Source organism: Callithrix jacchus, chromosome 13 (genome assembly GCF_049354715.1).
Source record: "Callithrix jacchus isolate 240 chromosome 13, calJac240_pri, whole genome shotgun sequence".
Lineage (NCBI taxonomy): Eukaryota > Metazoa > Chordata > Mammalia > Primates > Cebidae > Callithrix > Callithrix jacchus.
The window spans coordinates 88,630,503-88,648,157 of record NC_133514.1 but is presented as its reverse complement, the minus strand read 5'-3'; the positions used below and the strand labels follow the sequence as shown (position 1 = coordinate 88,648,157).

The 17,655-nt window shown below is 44.4% G+C and overlaps 1 protein-coding gene across 1 annotated transcript in view; it reads right to left on the bottom strand.

The window, feature by feature from the left end:
- The window catches only part of SLC14A2 (solute carrier family 14 member 2), a 466,908-nt gene that overhangs the window by 33,280 nt on the left and 415,973 nt on the right, over nt 1-17,655 (bottom strand). The window contains exons 8-11 of the mRNA XM_035270925.3: nt 14,440-14,587; nt 12,929-13,063; nt 11,094-11,143; nt 10,065-10,239 (exon numbers count right to left, since the gene is read on the bottom strand). Of these exons, the coding sequence (XP_035126816.2) occupies nt 10,065-10,239; nt 11,094-11,143; nt 12,929-13,063; nt 14,440-14,587 (508 nt within the window). The remainder of the gene's footprint in view (nt 1-10,064; nt 10,240-11,093; nt 11,144-12,928; nt 13,064-14,439; nt 14,588-17,655) is intronic.

Below are 17,655 nucleotides of genomic sequence, written 5' to 3'. Positions count from 1 at the left end.
GAACTTCTGCCCAGCCTCTTTTATCACCTGGACAAGTCTCTGGAAAAGACGTGGTTTCCTCATCTATAAAATAAGAGGTTTGAATTATAAATATTGAAAATCCTATCCAGCTTGAAGCTTCCAAAATCTACATTCTCTCTGGAGTTCTTGGTAAGGTTCCCATCCCAGGACTGTCTTCCCCAGGTGCAGTTCAACCGAAGGGAGAAACAGAACATGACCAGCCTTTCTTTCTTCTCTTCCTTAAAAAAGTTAAGTAGTCTTATTGGCTAGGACATCTACCTAGTTCAGCTCTCTTCCCCAGGACCTCTTACCTGGGCTCCTTTTGATTTCCTGCGCGTAGTGGAAGGAATCTAGACCATCTGGACTAGAAAGCAGCAGCAACTTCCTTCTGATTGGGCGACGTCTCTCGTCCTCAACTCCAGGTGCTGAGGCTTCTCCTAAACACCAACCCTTTCACCTGCCTGAGCCTCCAGCTCATCCTCTGGCTGACTTGCTATAAATTCACTAGCTTCCATTCCCTGAACCTGTGCCTGGCGCACAGCTGCCAATTAAGAAAGGGTACCATGGAGGATCGGGGAGAAGAAAGACATGCCCCTTCTGCAGCTCAACCATATAGCCCTAGCCTTCCTGCCAAAAGACTGTTTCCTAAACTCCTTGGGGAGGACTAGCTTCAGCTGCCATGGTTCCCCTGACCTGGTTGGATCAGACAGGTTTCCTTTAAAGAGGCAGAGCTGCCGACTGTCTGGTAAGCTTCCCTGTTATCCCACAAGTTACCTCCTAGTTGTACCTCTCATTTGCCTTTGAAGCAATTATTTAAGTGTTATCTCCTCAGAGGGCCAATTTGCCTTCCCACCTCCATAAACTCCCTTAATTCCCCATAGGGGCAGGGCGCAGGCTGGGGCACAGGATTGCCATCAGCATCTGGATGGAAATTTCTGCACAGCCCAATACTAGATGTTGCCTTTCTAGTTCTATGGAAAATTTCAGACCTTTCTTCCTTCTGATTCCTGCTGACTGGGGTCCTAAAAACCTGGAAGCTCACTGCAGGACCCTCTCAGAGCAAGAAGGGTGTCACGAATCCCCACCAGCAGGAAGGACTCTGAGATCTATATATTAGGGAGCTGGCCCTTGCAAGTCCCATGAGGCCGTAGGGTCTGGGGGCCTGCAGTCTGGGGAGGGGCCCCAATCCAAACATGTTTTGTTTGGCTTTGTAAGTATGATGGGTCATGCATCAACCTCCAAACTTGTGCCCTGCCCTCCTCCACACACACACACATACACACACACGCACACACTCAGTGGTTGGGTGTGAGGCAGCCTACCCAGGTTCAGAAGCAAAACCTCACACTGAGGAAATTAGCTACACCTGAGTAGACAAACTCCCCCACTGACGTCAAAGGCCCCCTTCCCACCATGCCAGGTGTTTTGGAACTGTTGAAGAGGGGTCCTAATCACGGAGGGCCTTCTAAAGAAGAAAAGCAAACAAAGGGGGTGGGAGGAGCCCAGGAGGCCCCACATTCCAGGAAGAGGTGGGAAATGGTGTGGAGGGGAGGTCGGTTGCGGGCACGGGGGCCTGTCTTGTGTTGCTAGTTCAGGGCCCATGGCTATCTGCTGGCAATACGGAGCCTTCACATTTTTCTTTTCTCAGCTGGCTGGTCTCTTGGCTCAGCCCTCGCTGCTGTCTCTTGTTCTCTTGCCCTGACCTCTCCCAAGGGCTCCTGAACTTCTTGAGATAAGCTCATTCCAACTACTTATGCATCCACCTACCCCAGACGTTACAGGGAGCCACCTGTGAGCAATATGTCATTAATTTGAAAAGACAAGAAATGATGATTCCTTAAGAAGGCTTTCAGAAAGTTCATACACATTCCATGAGCCAGATGGAACCATGGTTCTTCAAGGTGTAGTGAGTATCTGTCTCACACACACTAGACTCATGGTGGGGCAATAAAGTGCTGTCTTGGAAAGCAGAAGGCCATGTTGGAATCTTGTCCCCAACAGGTCCCACTAAAGGCTGGAGCTCAGATACCAAGGACTCTTCAAGAGATCAATTTATGCCTACAGACTCTTTGAAGGCTCAATGGGAATTCACTTCAGAGCGAGGTTTTCTTCACAATGCTCATGGCTTCCTTCATTCTACATTTCCTCCAGCCTTACAGAGAGGGGAGGCCTGCATTGACCACCAGGAGCTAAACTTGGGGAGGTCAAATCCTCCAGGGAAAGGGCCCAAGCCCAAGTGGAATAAATGCAAACTGGAGCTAGAAGTTCTCCAAAGGGCTGTTTACTTTGCTTCATTCTGCTCCAGCAGCCCATGCAGCAGTAGAAGGGGGTGGGGGGGTCCTTATTATCAATTTGCAGAGGGTTAAAAAGACTTGTCATTTTCCCCCTTGCCCCCTTCTTGTGGTCTTGGAATTTCTAGCTCCACTTGGGGTAGAAGGGTTCCCTGTGGATTCTTCCATCCTCTCTGAATGGCTAGAGACAGGAAAAACCAGACAAGACAAAGAAGTCTCACATAAAATGTGAATGCCTTTAAAGTGACCAGATGCGACCATGGTTTATTGAGTAAAATTCACACCCACACTGAGACTGCCAGCCCCCACCTGGTTTTAGATTAGTGCTGTCCCCAGTCCCTCATAACCTTTGTGACCCAAGGAAACAAAGCTCAGACTCATACAGGAAAGCATAAACAAATGTTCCATGATGTTTGCACACTGGTCTGATGTAACCGCAAGCAAACTCAGGCTGTGAAGACATAGTTTCCTGACAGGCAAATCTTAGAGGGACCAGAAAGAGAGTCCCTTCAGAGGGGAGAGTGATGGGGAGGAGAAAGACAATGCCAAGCTGCAGTTGAATAATGGTGGTCCCCTGCTTTCGTCCACGCAAGCAACCATGTTGAGCACTTTGGTAAAGTGGCCAAATAGCTAACTGGTCAAGCTCTAGAAAAGTAGTAAAGGCACATGTGGTATATTTTTGGAACACATGGTCCTCATATTCTTACCTTTTTAATCACCTCAGTGATACCTCCTCTTTATTCCTCTGTAGGAACTCAGGACCACAGAATCACAGAAACTTGGAATTGGAAAAAAGAGGCTGCGGTGGTCATCTGGTCTGGTCAGTCACTCAAACAAGCATCTCCAACCGGCCTCCACACCCTGCTTCATCTCTATCAGGGCAAGAAACCTAGGACCTCAAAGGACATTATCTCTCAAGCAACTTCCATTGTTAAAAAGCACCCTTCTCCACTGATTCAAAGTCTGTTTCCTTATCACTCCCACCTAGTGCACTCCCCCTGTCCTCTGGAGAAACACTGAGCAAATTGACTTCTTCCACATGCATTGCCTAATGCTGCAGACAGATACGGCCCTAGCTATTTCATCTCTTCTCCAGGCCAAGCACACCAGCTTCATCATCATCCCCTCTGAGATGAGGGTGCTCCAGGCCCTCATCCACTCAGCTTTGCCTCATCTTGGGATGCCCTCCTTTGCCAAAGACCCCCTCAAAATGTGTCATCCATTTTTCTTTGTATTCTGTCTTCCCTTTTCATTATACCTGTTCTCAGAAATGGCTCCTTTGACCTAAGATACAAATGATTGATCGTGCTTACTGTGGTACCTTTCCAGGACTGTTTACAGTTGAACAGTTTCAAAGCCCTAAACTGATGGAATGGGTGGGAATGCTTGGGCAGCAGGTAATGGAAAGATAGGGATACAAGGGGAAGAGGCACTGAAAGTTTCCTTGAACCCTTAAAATCTTGCCTAAAACGCTTTTTTTTGAGACGGAGTTTCGCTCTTGTTACCCAGGCTGGAGTGCAATGGCGCAATCTCGGCTCACCGCAACCTCCGCCTCCTGGGTTCAGGCAATTCTCCTGCTTCAGCCTCTTGAGTAGCTGGGATTACAGGCATGCACCATGCCCAGCTGATTTTTTGTATTTTTAGTAGAGACGGGGTTTCACCATGTTGACCAGGATGGTCTCGATCTCTTGACCTTATGATCCACCCGCCTCAGCCTCCCAAAGTGCTGGGATTACAGGCGTGAGCCATCGTGCCCGACCCCAAAACACTTTTTTTAAACAGAAGATCAGCCTGACAAGATAATTTATTCAAGATAGAAAGTGGTGCTGTGAGCTTTAGTGGGCTCAGGCAGTCTGTAGCCTCATCTTCACCTCAGGTGAGACTACTCATCTGGCCAGGTAAATTCCCATAAAATGAATTCCTTGAAGGCAGGAGCTGGTCTGATTCTTTCCTGGTTTGTTGTCAATCCTGGGGCCTGAGTAACACATTAATAGTTCCTCATGCAATGTCTTCTGGATGAGTGAGTGAATGGGGTTAGGCCATGAAGCAGAGAGTTCCTTGGCTCATGAAAGTTGACAAATGGCCCTGGGCAGGCTACACAGGGGCCCATCTGTGATGGATTAACGGGAATGGCCAGAAGCTTGGGGCCAGGAGTTATGAGAAACTGTATCTGATTTCTGGAGCAAGAGGAAATAGAAAATGAAAAAAAAAAAAAAAAAATAAGCACACATGGCCCCCATCTCAAAGATTTTCTGGAACTAAAAACATACTTTTTAAACTAAAAAAATTTCAACTTATCTGTTAAATTGAAGAAAAGAAAGGTTATTGTTGGGACCTAAATCAGTGGCCTCAAAGGTCAAGTGGAAGGAATATCTCAAATCAGAGCAAAAATACAAATGATAAATATTATGAAGAAGAACACAAGCACCTTGAAATAGAGATCAAGGAAGCCTAACACGTGAATATAGGAGTTCCAGCGCCAGAAAAAGGAAGAGTTGGAGGAAAACCAACAATCAAGTCTTAGAAGAAAAGTCACTAAGCTGAAGAAAGACTTGAATTTGCAGATTAAAAGGCAGGATTGATAAGAAAAGTCACACCCCCTGGGCTTAGCTTCATAAAATTCTCAAACTCTGCAGATAAAAAGGACACCTAACATTCATCTAGAAAGAAAGAAAGGTTATTTACAAAGAAAAGAGAACAAGATTGGCACCACATTTCTCATGTGTAACACTCGGAAGCCAGAAGATGAAGGAACAGCATCTATAGACCACTGAGGGGAGAGACGGCAGGGCAGGAGCCCCACACCTCCAAAATGGCGCATGTTTGCTGGGGTAAGAAGTTCTGTGGACATGCAGAGGGTGGAAGAAAAGGTCAACACGTTCTTTCATATTACTTGAAAAAATTACAAGAGTTTTAAGCAAGTGATAAATGAATTGGAACAGAGATAGCAAGGCAGTGGAAGAAGAACAGAGGAAAGAGTAACAAAAGGGAAATACTCAGTACAAATAGTAAACTCTAAATGGGCAATAGAATTGCTGGGAATGTGTGATGTAGGGGATCCATAAGCATTCTTGTGAAAAAAAGAGGCATATTGCAAGGGGAAAATTATTAAAAATCATACATGATCTTAGCACAATTTAGGAGTGGGAGGTGGCTGGAGAAGTAAATGCATTTTAGGGACTGGGGCACTGGGGAGGGGAATCGTGAAATTATTTCAGGGGTCTTAGTTCCTTGGGGTAGGGAAAGATCAATGGAGAAATGGGGTATCTTGTTAGGGAAAAGGAAAAGTATTTTTCATCTTGTTTTTATATAACAAGAGAGAAATATGCTTTTGATTATGAGTGTTGAAAAAAGGGCAATAACCACTAGCAGAATGGAAAACAACAATAGACCTTCCAAATTAACAAAGGGAAGAAAGAAAGGAAGGTAGTAACATGATCAAACTTGTAAAATGAGAAAAATGAAAAAAACCAAACAGCAAAGAAAAATGAACAGTAAAAAATAAAATGAAAGAAAAAAACTAGCATATTAGTTATTACACAAGATGGGAAGAGGCTAACCTATTAAAGTATAGAAACACTAAATTAGATAAAAACATGAAACATTGAAACATTGCTATATGTTATTTTTAAGGAATATAGTTAAAAGTAAACGAGTTAAAAATTAAAAAGAAATGATAAAGGTTAAAACAAAGGGATAAGAAAATATCAGAAAGAAAGAAGGTACAACAATATTAATATTGGTTAAGTTGGAGTGATGGTTAGAAGCACTAATTAGAATAAAGAGGGTAATTTGTAATAAAAGGCAAAATTTATGAAGAATCAATGGTTGTCATAAATTCATAGGCATTCAACAATGTGATAACTAATTATCTGAGGTAAATGTTTTAGAAATGCAAAAAGAAATTAATAAAACTGTACAATTATAGTTGATTTTTAACACATCCTTTTCAGAATTAAGATCCCAAATAAAAAAAATAAGAACAGAGAAATTGAATAATACAACAAATCAATTTAATATGTATTTCTTTCGAAGTAAAAAGTTTGATTTTATATGTCCAAGATCAATCAGGTACTTGGAAACCAAGAAAAATTCACACAATTTTAAGATAAAGATTTTACAGGCCATATTTCTGCTCATAATCCAATAAAACTACACATAGAAAGTTAAAAAAACAAGATTCCTAAATACTAGAAATTAAGAAATGTATTATGAAATAATCCTCAAGTAACCAAAGAAAAATAAAAATTAAAATTATACACTATTAAAAAGTGAGAAATGTATACTTCTTTATTCTAAAACCTATAGTTCCAGCTACAGTTGTACTCAGGAGAAAGTTAATGGCTGTAAATGGCTTTGCTGTTAAAAGAGACCTCAAATGAAGGAATCTGACATCAACTTTAAAACATTAGAATTAAATGAGCCATAAGAAAACAGGAAAAATAAATAGAAAACAAACCCAAACAAGTAAAAAGGGTACACATAAATCTAAAATTGCTTCTTTGAAAAAGTCAGTAAAATCAATGAACCCCTTGCAAACCTGATTAAAGAAGAGAGATAACAAAATTACGTGAGATTAGAAACGAGAAGGAGATAAAACCGTGCATACAGGAGAGGCTGAGATTATGAAAACATTATAAGTAACTCTATGTCAACAAACATTTAAAGCTAAAGAAAATGGATTATATCTTAGCAGACAAATGCTCAAGCTGGACTCAAGAGGAAGTCTAGAACTTAACTATGTCAACTATTGAAGAAATTAGAAAGGTGATTTAAGATCTGCCATTTTAAAGTGCAGCAGGACAAGACTGCTATGGCTGATAGAATTCATCAGTGTTGCATGAGAGGAGATAAAAATGGGAGAAAGTGTTGAGGAGAGCATAGGAAGAGGGGATGAGAAGACTGGGAGAGGGAGAGTGGAAGACAGGTGTGGTAGGAGAAGAGTTTGAGACACAGACTCATCTAAAGTCCCTTTCTCGCCAAACAGACATATTGTAATGATTGCATATTTATGTTCAACATAGACACTATCATTTGTACAACCAAGAGCTGTTGCTGGTAGTTTTGGGTGATGGTAGAAAAACTGCCAGAATATGGGTCCCCACGCCCTTCTTCTTTCATGGTGGCCTGCTCCCATGCAACCTCATGTTGGTGCTGTGAATCTGTAAGTTTAGAGATCTTTGACCTCCTCATTCAGCAGGTGGATGAGGTGGGGAAGTCCTGGGGAAGGTGGGACAGGATCACTCCAGAAACTCTCTAGTTTCATCAGATGAGGTGAAGAGTTGGCGGGGGTTGGGGAGATGGGGGGAGTTGGTGTGAAAAGAAAGAGATAATCTTGTCCATGTTGGCTGAAATAATTTTTTACATCCGGTTTTCCTTTCCTAGGGATCCAGTAAGCATGGCTAAAAGACAGTTCCCAGTGAGATCCAATGCTTTGGGTGGACAGCCTCATAGGGCTTAATGAAGACAGGAGGGGATTTTTCTAGGGCAATGAATGGGATCTCTGGTTCTGTTTATCTGTTGTTAAAATGCTTTGGGAGTCTCACCTCCATTTTGGGTAATTGAACCCTTTCTGGAATTGTGGCAGAGAACTGAAGCCCTTATCCAAATATTATAGAGGTTTTCATGCAGCATGGAATGGGACCACCTGATCTTCACACACCCTTCCAACCTTGGAATTCTCTGAAACTGCCTGTCCTTTCTATCCGGCAAACTCCAGCACTGAAGAGTCATCATTTGTTCTTCGTTCAAGGGTGCTGTGCTTTCTGGCAGATGGAGAACAACACAATAAGAGGTTAGAGAAGAGTGAGCCTTAGAAATAATTCCCAGACGATGTGGAAGGCAGGTCTTGGTTTAAAACTGCATCCCTTAGTGCACATCACTGGGTCTTCCAGTTCTCTGGTAGCCCCAGAGCAGGTCCTCCTGAATCCAGTCACGTTACTCACTTTTCTGGATGTCTTCATTTCCTGAGGGTTTTCCCACCATCACCCAGCATGTAAAACCCCTTTGCTATGTTTGTTACAAGGGACTTGGTGGTGTCCATTTGGGCCTGTGCTCTGCCCACCAGTTTGTAAGCAATAGTATATTGACTGTCTCTATCAGGGATCTGCAAACTACAGCTTGTGGGTCAAATCTACCTCACTGCCTGTTTAATAAAGTTTTATTGGCACATAGCCATACTCATTCATTTACATGTTGCGTATGGCTACTTTTATACTACAATGACAGAGTTAAAACTTTGCCAAAGAGAATATATGGTCTCCCAGCAGAAAATATTTCCTATCTGGCTCGTTACAGAAAAAGTTTGCTGACCCTAGACCTATATATATATTTAAAGACCAAATGAAAGCTATTGACTATAGTTAGGAAATCAAATTATGAAATTCATAGATAACTGTTTGTCTTCCTACAGTCAAGGCTACCTATTTGTTTTAAATATCATATACTTCATAAAGCCTCCCATGTTCATAAGCAAATAGAAACATAAAATAAATTTCCCAAGCTTTTTACACACGGAACTCAGGTACTTTCCTTAAAACTGAAATCTCTGCTTGGAGATGCTGGTTTGATTTGTCCCAGCAATCCCATTATTGGGTATATACTCAAAGGATTATAAATCATTCTGTTACAAAGACACATGCACATGTATGTTTATCACAGCACTATATACAATAGTAAAGACTTGGAACCAATGCAAATGCCCATTAGTGATAGACTGGATAAAGAAAAGATGGCACATATACACCATGGAATACTATGTAGGAATGAAAAAGAATGAGTTAATGTCCTTTGCAGGGACATGGATGAAGTTGGAAGCCATCATTCTCAGTAAACTAACACAGGAACAGAAAACCAAACACAGCATGTTCTCACTGATAAGTGGGAGTTGAACAATGAGAACACATGGACACAGGTAGGGGATCATCACACACTGGGGCCTTTCAGGGGGTGGGGAGCAAGGGGAGGAAAAGCATTAGGACAAATACCTAATGCATGTGGGGTTTAAAACCTAGATGATGGGTTGACAGGTGTAGCAAACCACCATGGCACATGTATACCTATGTAACAAACCTGCACGTTCTGCATATGTACCCCAGAACTTAAAGTAAAAAAAATAAATAAAAAAGAGATGCTGGTTTGACCTAAACCAATACATGCTATCCTCCATATTGAAGTCACATATAGGGTTCTAATTTATTAATTCCTCCCTGCTATGGAATGTCACTGAATGTTCAAGATTTCTTATTTAGATACTTTCATGCCCCAATTGTCCCTATTTTGACTTTAAAATTCCATCAGTGTGAAATTCCTCTCTTTATGGTCATTAGCCTCTAGCTCAGTCACTAAGAGAGCCTTCCCTTCCTAGCCTGTGTCCCCTCACTTTATCCCCAACTCTGTGTCTGCCTAGGAACCACTCAACAAATTTTATTTTAGTATAACATGCCAAGAATATCACCTGTTAATTACCTTTCCAAAAGACTACTGTTTTTGTTTTAAGTCAACAACATTTAAGACATACTCCTTATTGCTAACTCCAGTGACCTTACTGTAATACCAACTTCCCTTAATGTCTCACAATAAGTAGTTATGGAGATTTGGGCAGAGAATGAAAATCAGCTTCAGGTAAAGAAAGTTACAGGTGTGCTTGATTCTACATAGGTGCAAGGAGGGCAAAGAAGGTGAGTGTTGCAACCGATTGAACCAGAGCTGAGAACACAGGGAGCAGACATCACATCAGGCAAAGAGCATTCTTCCTGGAATGGGGCTAGTCACCGCTGGGGGCCTTCTCTTCTTCACTGCTTTTCACTGTCAGGTAGTAGATGCGGTTGGCCTCGGGGTAGGTGACTTTGCTGAGTGGGAGCCTGAAGATGGCCGGGTTGTTGGTTGTCAGGAGCAGGAAGATGATGGTGGCAAGGCAGAAGGCCCAGGTGCCTGGTGGCACGCCCACCTGGAAACAAAAGCATTGGGGGCTGAAGGATGTTTCTAGTTTCCTGTGTTGGGCTGGCAACCCTGGGGGAGAAGGATGTGATAGGCGTTGAGGATGGAGATCCTCCCTCCAGTGAAGGCATTGATATGCCTGGATTCAGAATGTCACAGTAGTTGGTCAAAGAATTTGGGGCTGGGTGCAGTGGCTCATGCCTGTAATCCTAGCACTTTGGGAGGCCAAGGTGGGAGGATCACTTGAGCCCAGACCAGCCTTGGCAAGAAAGTGAGACCTCATCTCTACAAAAAAATACAAAAGACAGCTGGGCATGGTGGTGCATGCCTGTAGTCCCAGCTACTTGGGAAGCTGAAGTGGGAGGATGGCTTGAGTCCTGGGAGGTTGGGGCTGCAGTGAGCCAAGATTGCACCACTACACTCCAGCCTGGACAACTGTGAGAGACCCTGTCTTGCAAAGAAAACAAAACAAAACAAGTAATTTGAGGAACAATCAGAATATTTCAATGATGGAGCTGAGAATTGGCCTGAGGATGGTCTCCCACATCCAGCCACATGGCTCCATCTGTCCGTCTGTTTTTTCCACAGCTAGTTACATTGCAATCTTTCAACACACACACACACACACACACACACACACACACACACACACACACACACACCTCCCTCCCCTAGAGGTACATGTATGCAATTGTCAATCCTTCTCTGGACAACCTTAGATAAACCTTGACAGAGATGTTGTGTGAGCACCAGCTACCATTACTCCTGCAGTGTTCTTCTACTAGATCCCACAACCCTGTGTGTCCAGAAGCTCTGGTTAGGGAAGAGCATTTTGGGGTAGCATTCAGGAGAATCCACACTTACCACTGACATGATGTTGGAGATGGCTGCTCCCATGTATGCACAGAACAGGGCTGTGGAGGAACAAGGATCACCAGAATCAGCTTCCCAGAGCCTTCCCACTAAGCCACTACCATTGCAGGACAGAGAGCCCATACCAAAAATGAGAGTCCCACCCTGTCTCCTGCAGCCTCAGATTCTGCACCATGACCTGACATCTGGGAAAGCTGCCTGGAATTAGTTATCTCTGTAGATAGGTGAGGCCTGTCTCCCACCAGACTGCACGTTCTTTGGACAGGGATTAAAACTTACATTTCCTTTTGTCCCCTTCCTGCTTCCACAGTGGCCTTGCACAGAGTCAGGGGTCAATAAACATTATTTACTTGTCTATACTGATGGTAGGGATGGGCTAGCACAGGCTGGATGATTGTTGTTGGAGAAGAGTGGTCAGACTATATGCGCTCCTGCCAAGGTCCCTCCTATTCAAGACTCTGAGTAGCTGTGATGCTGCTTGATGCTCACTGGGTCTCACTAGGGCTGAACATTACTGGGCCCCTGAACCAGTACTTAGGAGCCAGGTAGCTGGGTTCCCTCATGGGAGCCGGGTCCTGAGGACAGTCAGGAGAGCTCATCCACGTAGCTGATGCCTCTGGCCAAGCTCGTTCTGCTCTGTAGCTTTGCCCTTTCTCCTTCTCTGTCCAGAACACCTCTTCCCTCTCTCTTTGCCAACTCAAATACTACCAGAAGTACTGAGATAAACCCCAGCCTCCCCCTGTAGGCTTCCCAGATGATTCCAGCCACTGGAATCTGCCACTTCTTTGAAGGCCAAAGGCAGTTACAGCCTGAACTTAAAATAGCAGGCACTTTTGACTTGACAAATATTTCCGGGGCCCCCTGTCTCCATGCCCAGCCTCATGCTGGCTGCTGAGGGGGTACAAAGGATATGGAAGCCATTCTCAGTCTCCATGCATAAGTGGGAAAAAAACAAAAGAGAAGTTGTTCTAGATGCTATTCTTCTGTTTCCTTCACTCCAGTTTTATGTATTAATGTCCTGTCCTGCTTCCAGAAAACAATGCCAGGAGGGGAAAGCTGGTGGGAAGCTGGGGCTGGAGTTGACTCTCCCTTTTGCCATTAATAGCTATATTCTAGGGCAAGTTAATTAGCCCCTCTGAGTCTCATTTCCTTATCTGTAAAATGGGCCAGGCAGGCTATGCCTGGTGGTATTCTTGGGGGGATTACATGAGTTTATATATTTATATAACAGGGTCAGGTGCTGGGATACAGGTATATGAGAAGGACTATGCCTGATTTCCCTTCTGGCAGCATATTCTCTATTTACTCCATGGAAATTGAGCTTCCATAACATCATTATGATTTTTAGTGCTCCTCGTACATCACCTCACTGGATCGTTCCAACAACCTTTGTGGATGCTGCAGCCTTAATAACTATTTGTGCAATTACTTCTCTTCTCCTAGGCTGTAGCTTCATAAGGATGTGGTCACCATGGTATCTTCTATGCCTAGACTAGGTACTGGCAATTGGTGGCACCGTGTAAACAGTTGTTGAATAAGAGTTATAGAGAGAATGCTGTCACTAGCACACAAGGAAATGTACATGTGATTTCCTTGTTAACTTGACAACACTGTGTAAGTATAACACCGTGAGGTGGTTGTGATCCCATTTGACAGAAAAGGAATCTGAACTCCCCAGGTGTTAAGGGCAACACTGGTGTTAGGATGCAAGCCATTGGCCTTTCTGTCACTGCTGAACAGTATTGCTTAGTGGTCACCGTGGGTTTCACATAAACAAGGGGAGAAGAAATAGAGTGACCTGGTTGTCAGCTTTTCTGAACACCTACCGCAGATGATGGCCAGCAGGTGAGTCTGCCAGGTGAGGGCATAGAACATGCCCCCAATGGCAATGCAGGAGAGGACGCAGTTGTAGCTCCAGAGGCCTGTGTAGACGGTCTTGAAGGGCGTGGCCACTGACAGGGCTGTGGAACAAGGGGTGGTATTTCTGTCTGATTTGGGGCCACAGAGCGAAGACCACCCTGTGGCTGGTGCTAGGTCTCCAGGTTCACCCCACACCTCCAAACCTGCCCATCAAAAGAGCCTCTACAAATGGCATCTGGTCTTAGGAGACCTTCAATGAGAAGAGAACAGTGGTTTCCAAACCATTTATCAAAGCCACAAGCTTCACTTGGAGGTACGACTACTTCCTCCTGTGTGAGAAGAGGAAGGAGGTGGGATTCGAGGCCCCTTCCTACTCCTTTGACCCCAGCAACTGCAGTCTGAGCAAGAAAGATTCCAAAAAGGTCTGAAGATTTAAACAAATATTATTTAAAAGTTCTGTTTCAAATAATCCGGAAAAATATTTCTATACACATATGGACCTATGTAAATAGATGAAGGATACAGCAGGAGCAAGATGTGAACAGTGGGGAAACAACGAACAGATGCCTCATATTGTTTTTATTTTTACTGTTTTTTGATGAGTTGAAAATTATTTCCAAATAAAAAAATACTTTAAAAAGTTTTACTTCCAAAAAATCTTTCAAAAGTTTTGGAAGAAGTCTAAAATAGGTTTCTACTCCCAATGCTCCTACCCCAATCTCTGACTCTGTTGTCAGAAAGAGCTAATACCTATGTAAACGCATGTCCATACATATACACAGGTAGAAATCTTCAATCACATGTGTCAAATGGTGCACATGATTGAGAACAATATTCTTTGTATCTTACCAAAAGTTTCAAAGTGCTGGGCCATTTATTAATATACCACAGTTGGTCTTGGTTATTGCTCCTGCCCCCCACCCTGTGTCCGTCCTGCACCCTCAGCTTCAGGGGCTCAGTTTGCAGGCCAACTCGGTCCTTACCCCCTTGCCTCTCTCCACATGTCCTGCTTCTGCAGTCTGACTCAAGAAAGGAAAAAAAAAGAAATCCCCACCCCTGACAGTGTTTTTTTTTTTTTTTTTTTTTGAGACAAAGTCTCACTCTATTGCCAAGGCTGGAGTGAAATAGTACGATGGCTCATTGCAACCTCTACCTTCTAGGTTCAAGCGATTCTCCTGCCTCAGCTTCCCAAATGGCTGGGATTACAGGTGCCCACCACCTCAAGCCCAGCTAATTTTTGTATTTTTTTGATTTTGTTTTTTTAGTAGAGACAGGGTTTCACTCTGACCTCAGGTAATCCATCCTCCTTGGCTTCCCAAAGTGCTGGGATTACAGGCATGAGCCACAGTGCCTGTCTCCCTGAAAGTATTTTAAAACTCTAGGGAAGAGAATGTCTGGAAGATTTGCTATATGTGGGGAAAAAGTGATCTTGAGTGAATTATCCTGAGGACATGAAGAGGAGGGAGCTCTGTCCTACCTGCTAGCATCCCCACAATTGAGCCAATGGCTGCATGCAAGCAGATGAGTGGCGAGGAGATGAACAGAGCCACCAGGAACACGCCGCCTGTCCAGGGATTGTCACAGCCATACACCTGGCCGACCCCAACAGGGATGGCTTGTAACAGCTGCAAAGTTAACAGAATACAGGTCACTGGAGCATGGGCCAATAATGCAAAAACCAGACTCCGGGCCAGATTTGAGCCATTCCTCGGGGAGTAATGGAGTGGAACGGGAGGATGACTGCACCCTCCAGCCTGTAAGAGAACATGGGAGGCATGCATGAGCTGGAACAAACAGCTCCTCACTCCACCACCCAGCAGGCATCTGAGAATCCCTCATACAAAGCCAGGTCTCCCAACACGGGCTGGGCATGGATCCTTCTGAGGAACACATGGCTTCTGCTTTGATGGGACTGGAATGCACCTCTTCCCTAGAATGCCATGTTTCAGGGCTCTAGGGGATTTCCTCTAGACCTTCTGAAATCCATAGAAATATTCTGGGAATATTGAAAATATACTATGCCATATTGATGTATGATTTAACTAAAAGGCACCCAGCCTGATGGTAGCCAAGTGTAGGCTAGAGGCTCTGAGCTTGACCCCTAGCTGAGGTCTGAGGTCTTTGTCACTCTTTCTGTCTCTTTATCCAGCCACTGCTGACACGTCCTCTTTGGTGGCCCCTGCCCATTTACTGCTACCCTGGGGGTTGTGAGCCCTTGGAAAGGAGGAGTAGGCATGTTTCCTGCTCTTGAGGACTGCAGAGCATTGTGGAAAGGTAGTATGTGGCACATCTGGAGAATGGCCTAAAGCCCAAACATCCCTGAGCCTGAGAGTAACTTGGTGGTACTGGAATCAGGGAGGATTGTTCAGCAGTGCTGTCAGACGGCTTTCTCTGGCCAGGCTGAATTGTCCATATTTTTGCAGTCCTTCGAGGGCAGAAAAAGAAAGGAAGGGGAATGGCATGGCAGTCAGATTACTGGCCCTGGAGTGGAGTGTTCCAGCTTTCAGCAGGATTCTGCACAGTTCATTGTGTGACTGTGAGCTTGTCACAGCCTCATCTGTAACATGAAGAGGCTGGTTTGGTGGATGATTTGCCAGCTTTAAGACTTTGTAGTTCTTTTCCCCATTGCCAGGTCACATGACCTCTGTGAGGACAGGGCTCTTTATGCCCAGGTATATCATAGGTGCTTAACAAATAGGAACTGATTAGGTCAGTGGTTCCCAAACTTTGCTGTACAGTGGAATCCCCTGGGAATCTTTAAACAAATACGGATACCCAGCTCTTCTCTAGACATTCTGATTTAATTGATATGGGGCAGGGCATGTCCTCAGGTGAGTCTAGCATGCAATGGAGATTAGTTATAGACGATCTACTGTAGATGTTGGGAATAATTTAGTTCTCCCTTTGGACGAAAATTTGTACTTTTTGACAATTTGATTTAATTCTGGAATAAATATCATTTCTTCAGGGAGTAGTATTTAAAGAGCCCAAAGGGCTCTTAAACTTTGCCCACTCTTGTTTCTGAATGAATGGCCTTTTAATAACCAAACACTGGACCAGAATCTATAAACTTGTGAAAGAAATGGCAAGGGAGGGGGTGCTCAATCATATTTATATGAACCCAGAAAACACTTTGTACCAGACTGGGGAACTCAGCTTAAATGATGGGAACAGGCTGGAAGTCTACTTAATAAATAGCCCATGATTGCCAACATCTGAGGAATGTGGGATGCTGAGGGGAGTTCATGTTCTCCTTTCCATCTGGGAATGCAGATTTTAAGCCCAAGCAGTCAAGAATGAGAGGAATGAGGGAATGGGTGACCTTGGAATGGAGTCTGGGTTTAGAATGAAGCTTCCTCTGCTGGGATCCATATTTCAGCCTGGTGAGCTGTGCCCCAGGGTGGCCTTCCCTCCTAGCATGCTGCTCCCAGGCCACAGCTGACACCCTGGTGTGAAGGGCAGTCAGGTGTGCCATGGAAATTTACTGAGCACTGGGCCTTCTCCACACTCTGTATAATTCTTATATAGCGACAACAAGCTGGTTAAACAAAAGGAAAGCTCCTTCCCTGTTGTTTCAAAGAGAAAGAGGGAAGTGGCATTGATTCTCCAAAGCTCAGATTCAGACGGTAGCAAGAGAAGGAACATGGTTGTCAGAGTGGTGGGCTGGTGGGGCATTAGGAGGGTGGGTATGAGCCTTAGGATGCCAGGTTTGGGTCCTATGATTTTCTTTCTTTCTTTTTTTTTTTTTTTTGAGACAAAGTTTCACTCTTGTTGTCCAGGTGAAACTCCGTCTCAAACAAAACAAAACAAACAAACAAATAAACAAAAAAATGCTCTTGTTATCCCTGCCTGAGAACCACTGAGAGAGTGTATCAAAATTAAATTAACCCTCTGTCTTCTATGCGAATCCCTTTACAATTTCAATTTTAAATGTTCATTTTAGTATCTTGCCCAGGCTGGAGCACAATGGCGTGATCTCAGCTTATCGCAACCTCTGCCTCCTAGGTTCAAGGGATTCTCCTGTCTTAGCCTGCTGAATAGCTGGGATTATAGGCATGTGCCACCATGCCCGGCTAATTTTTTTTTTTTTTTTTTTGAGACGGAGTTTCGCTCTTGTTACCCAGGCTGGAGTGCAATGGCGCGTTCTCGGCTCATCGCAACCTCCGCCTCCTGGGTTCAGGCAATTCTCCTGCCTCAGCCTCCTGAGTAGCTGGGATTACAGGCACGCGCCACCGTGCCCAGCTAATTTTTTTGTATTTTTAGTGGAGACAGGGCTTCTCCATGTTGGTCAGGCTGGTCTTGAACTCCTGACCTCAGGTGATCCATCCACCTTGGCCTTCCAAAGTGCTGGGATTACAGGTGTGACCCACTGCATCTGGCTGGGTCCTACCACTTTCTAACTATTTATTTTGAAGTTGAACAACAGGTATCTTTTTTCTGTGACCCTCACCACACTGGGGTCCTCGGGCTGGGTTGCCCGGCCTTGCAGCGTGGAGTCGGGGCTCAGAGAGCCTTTCTTCCTGGTTGTGCCACATGTGCCTTTGGCCTTTACTCTGGCAAAGGGATCCCTATACCTCATGCATAGGGATCAGGGACAGCATGTGGCCTGATTGCCAGATGGCCCATCACCGATGCTCCTGGAAAACCTTTGCGTGTTGTACCTGCTCCGGCCCTGCCTGTTTTCCACCTGAGA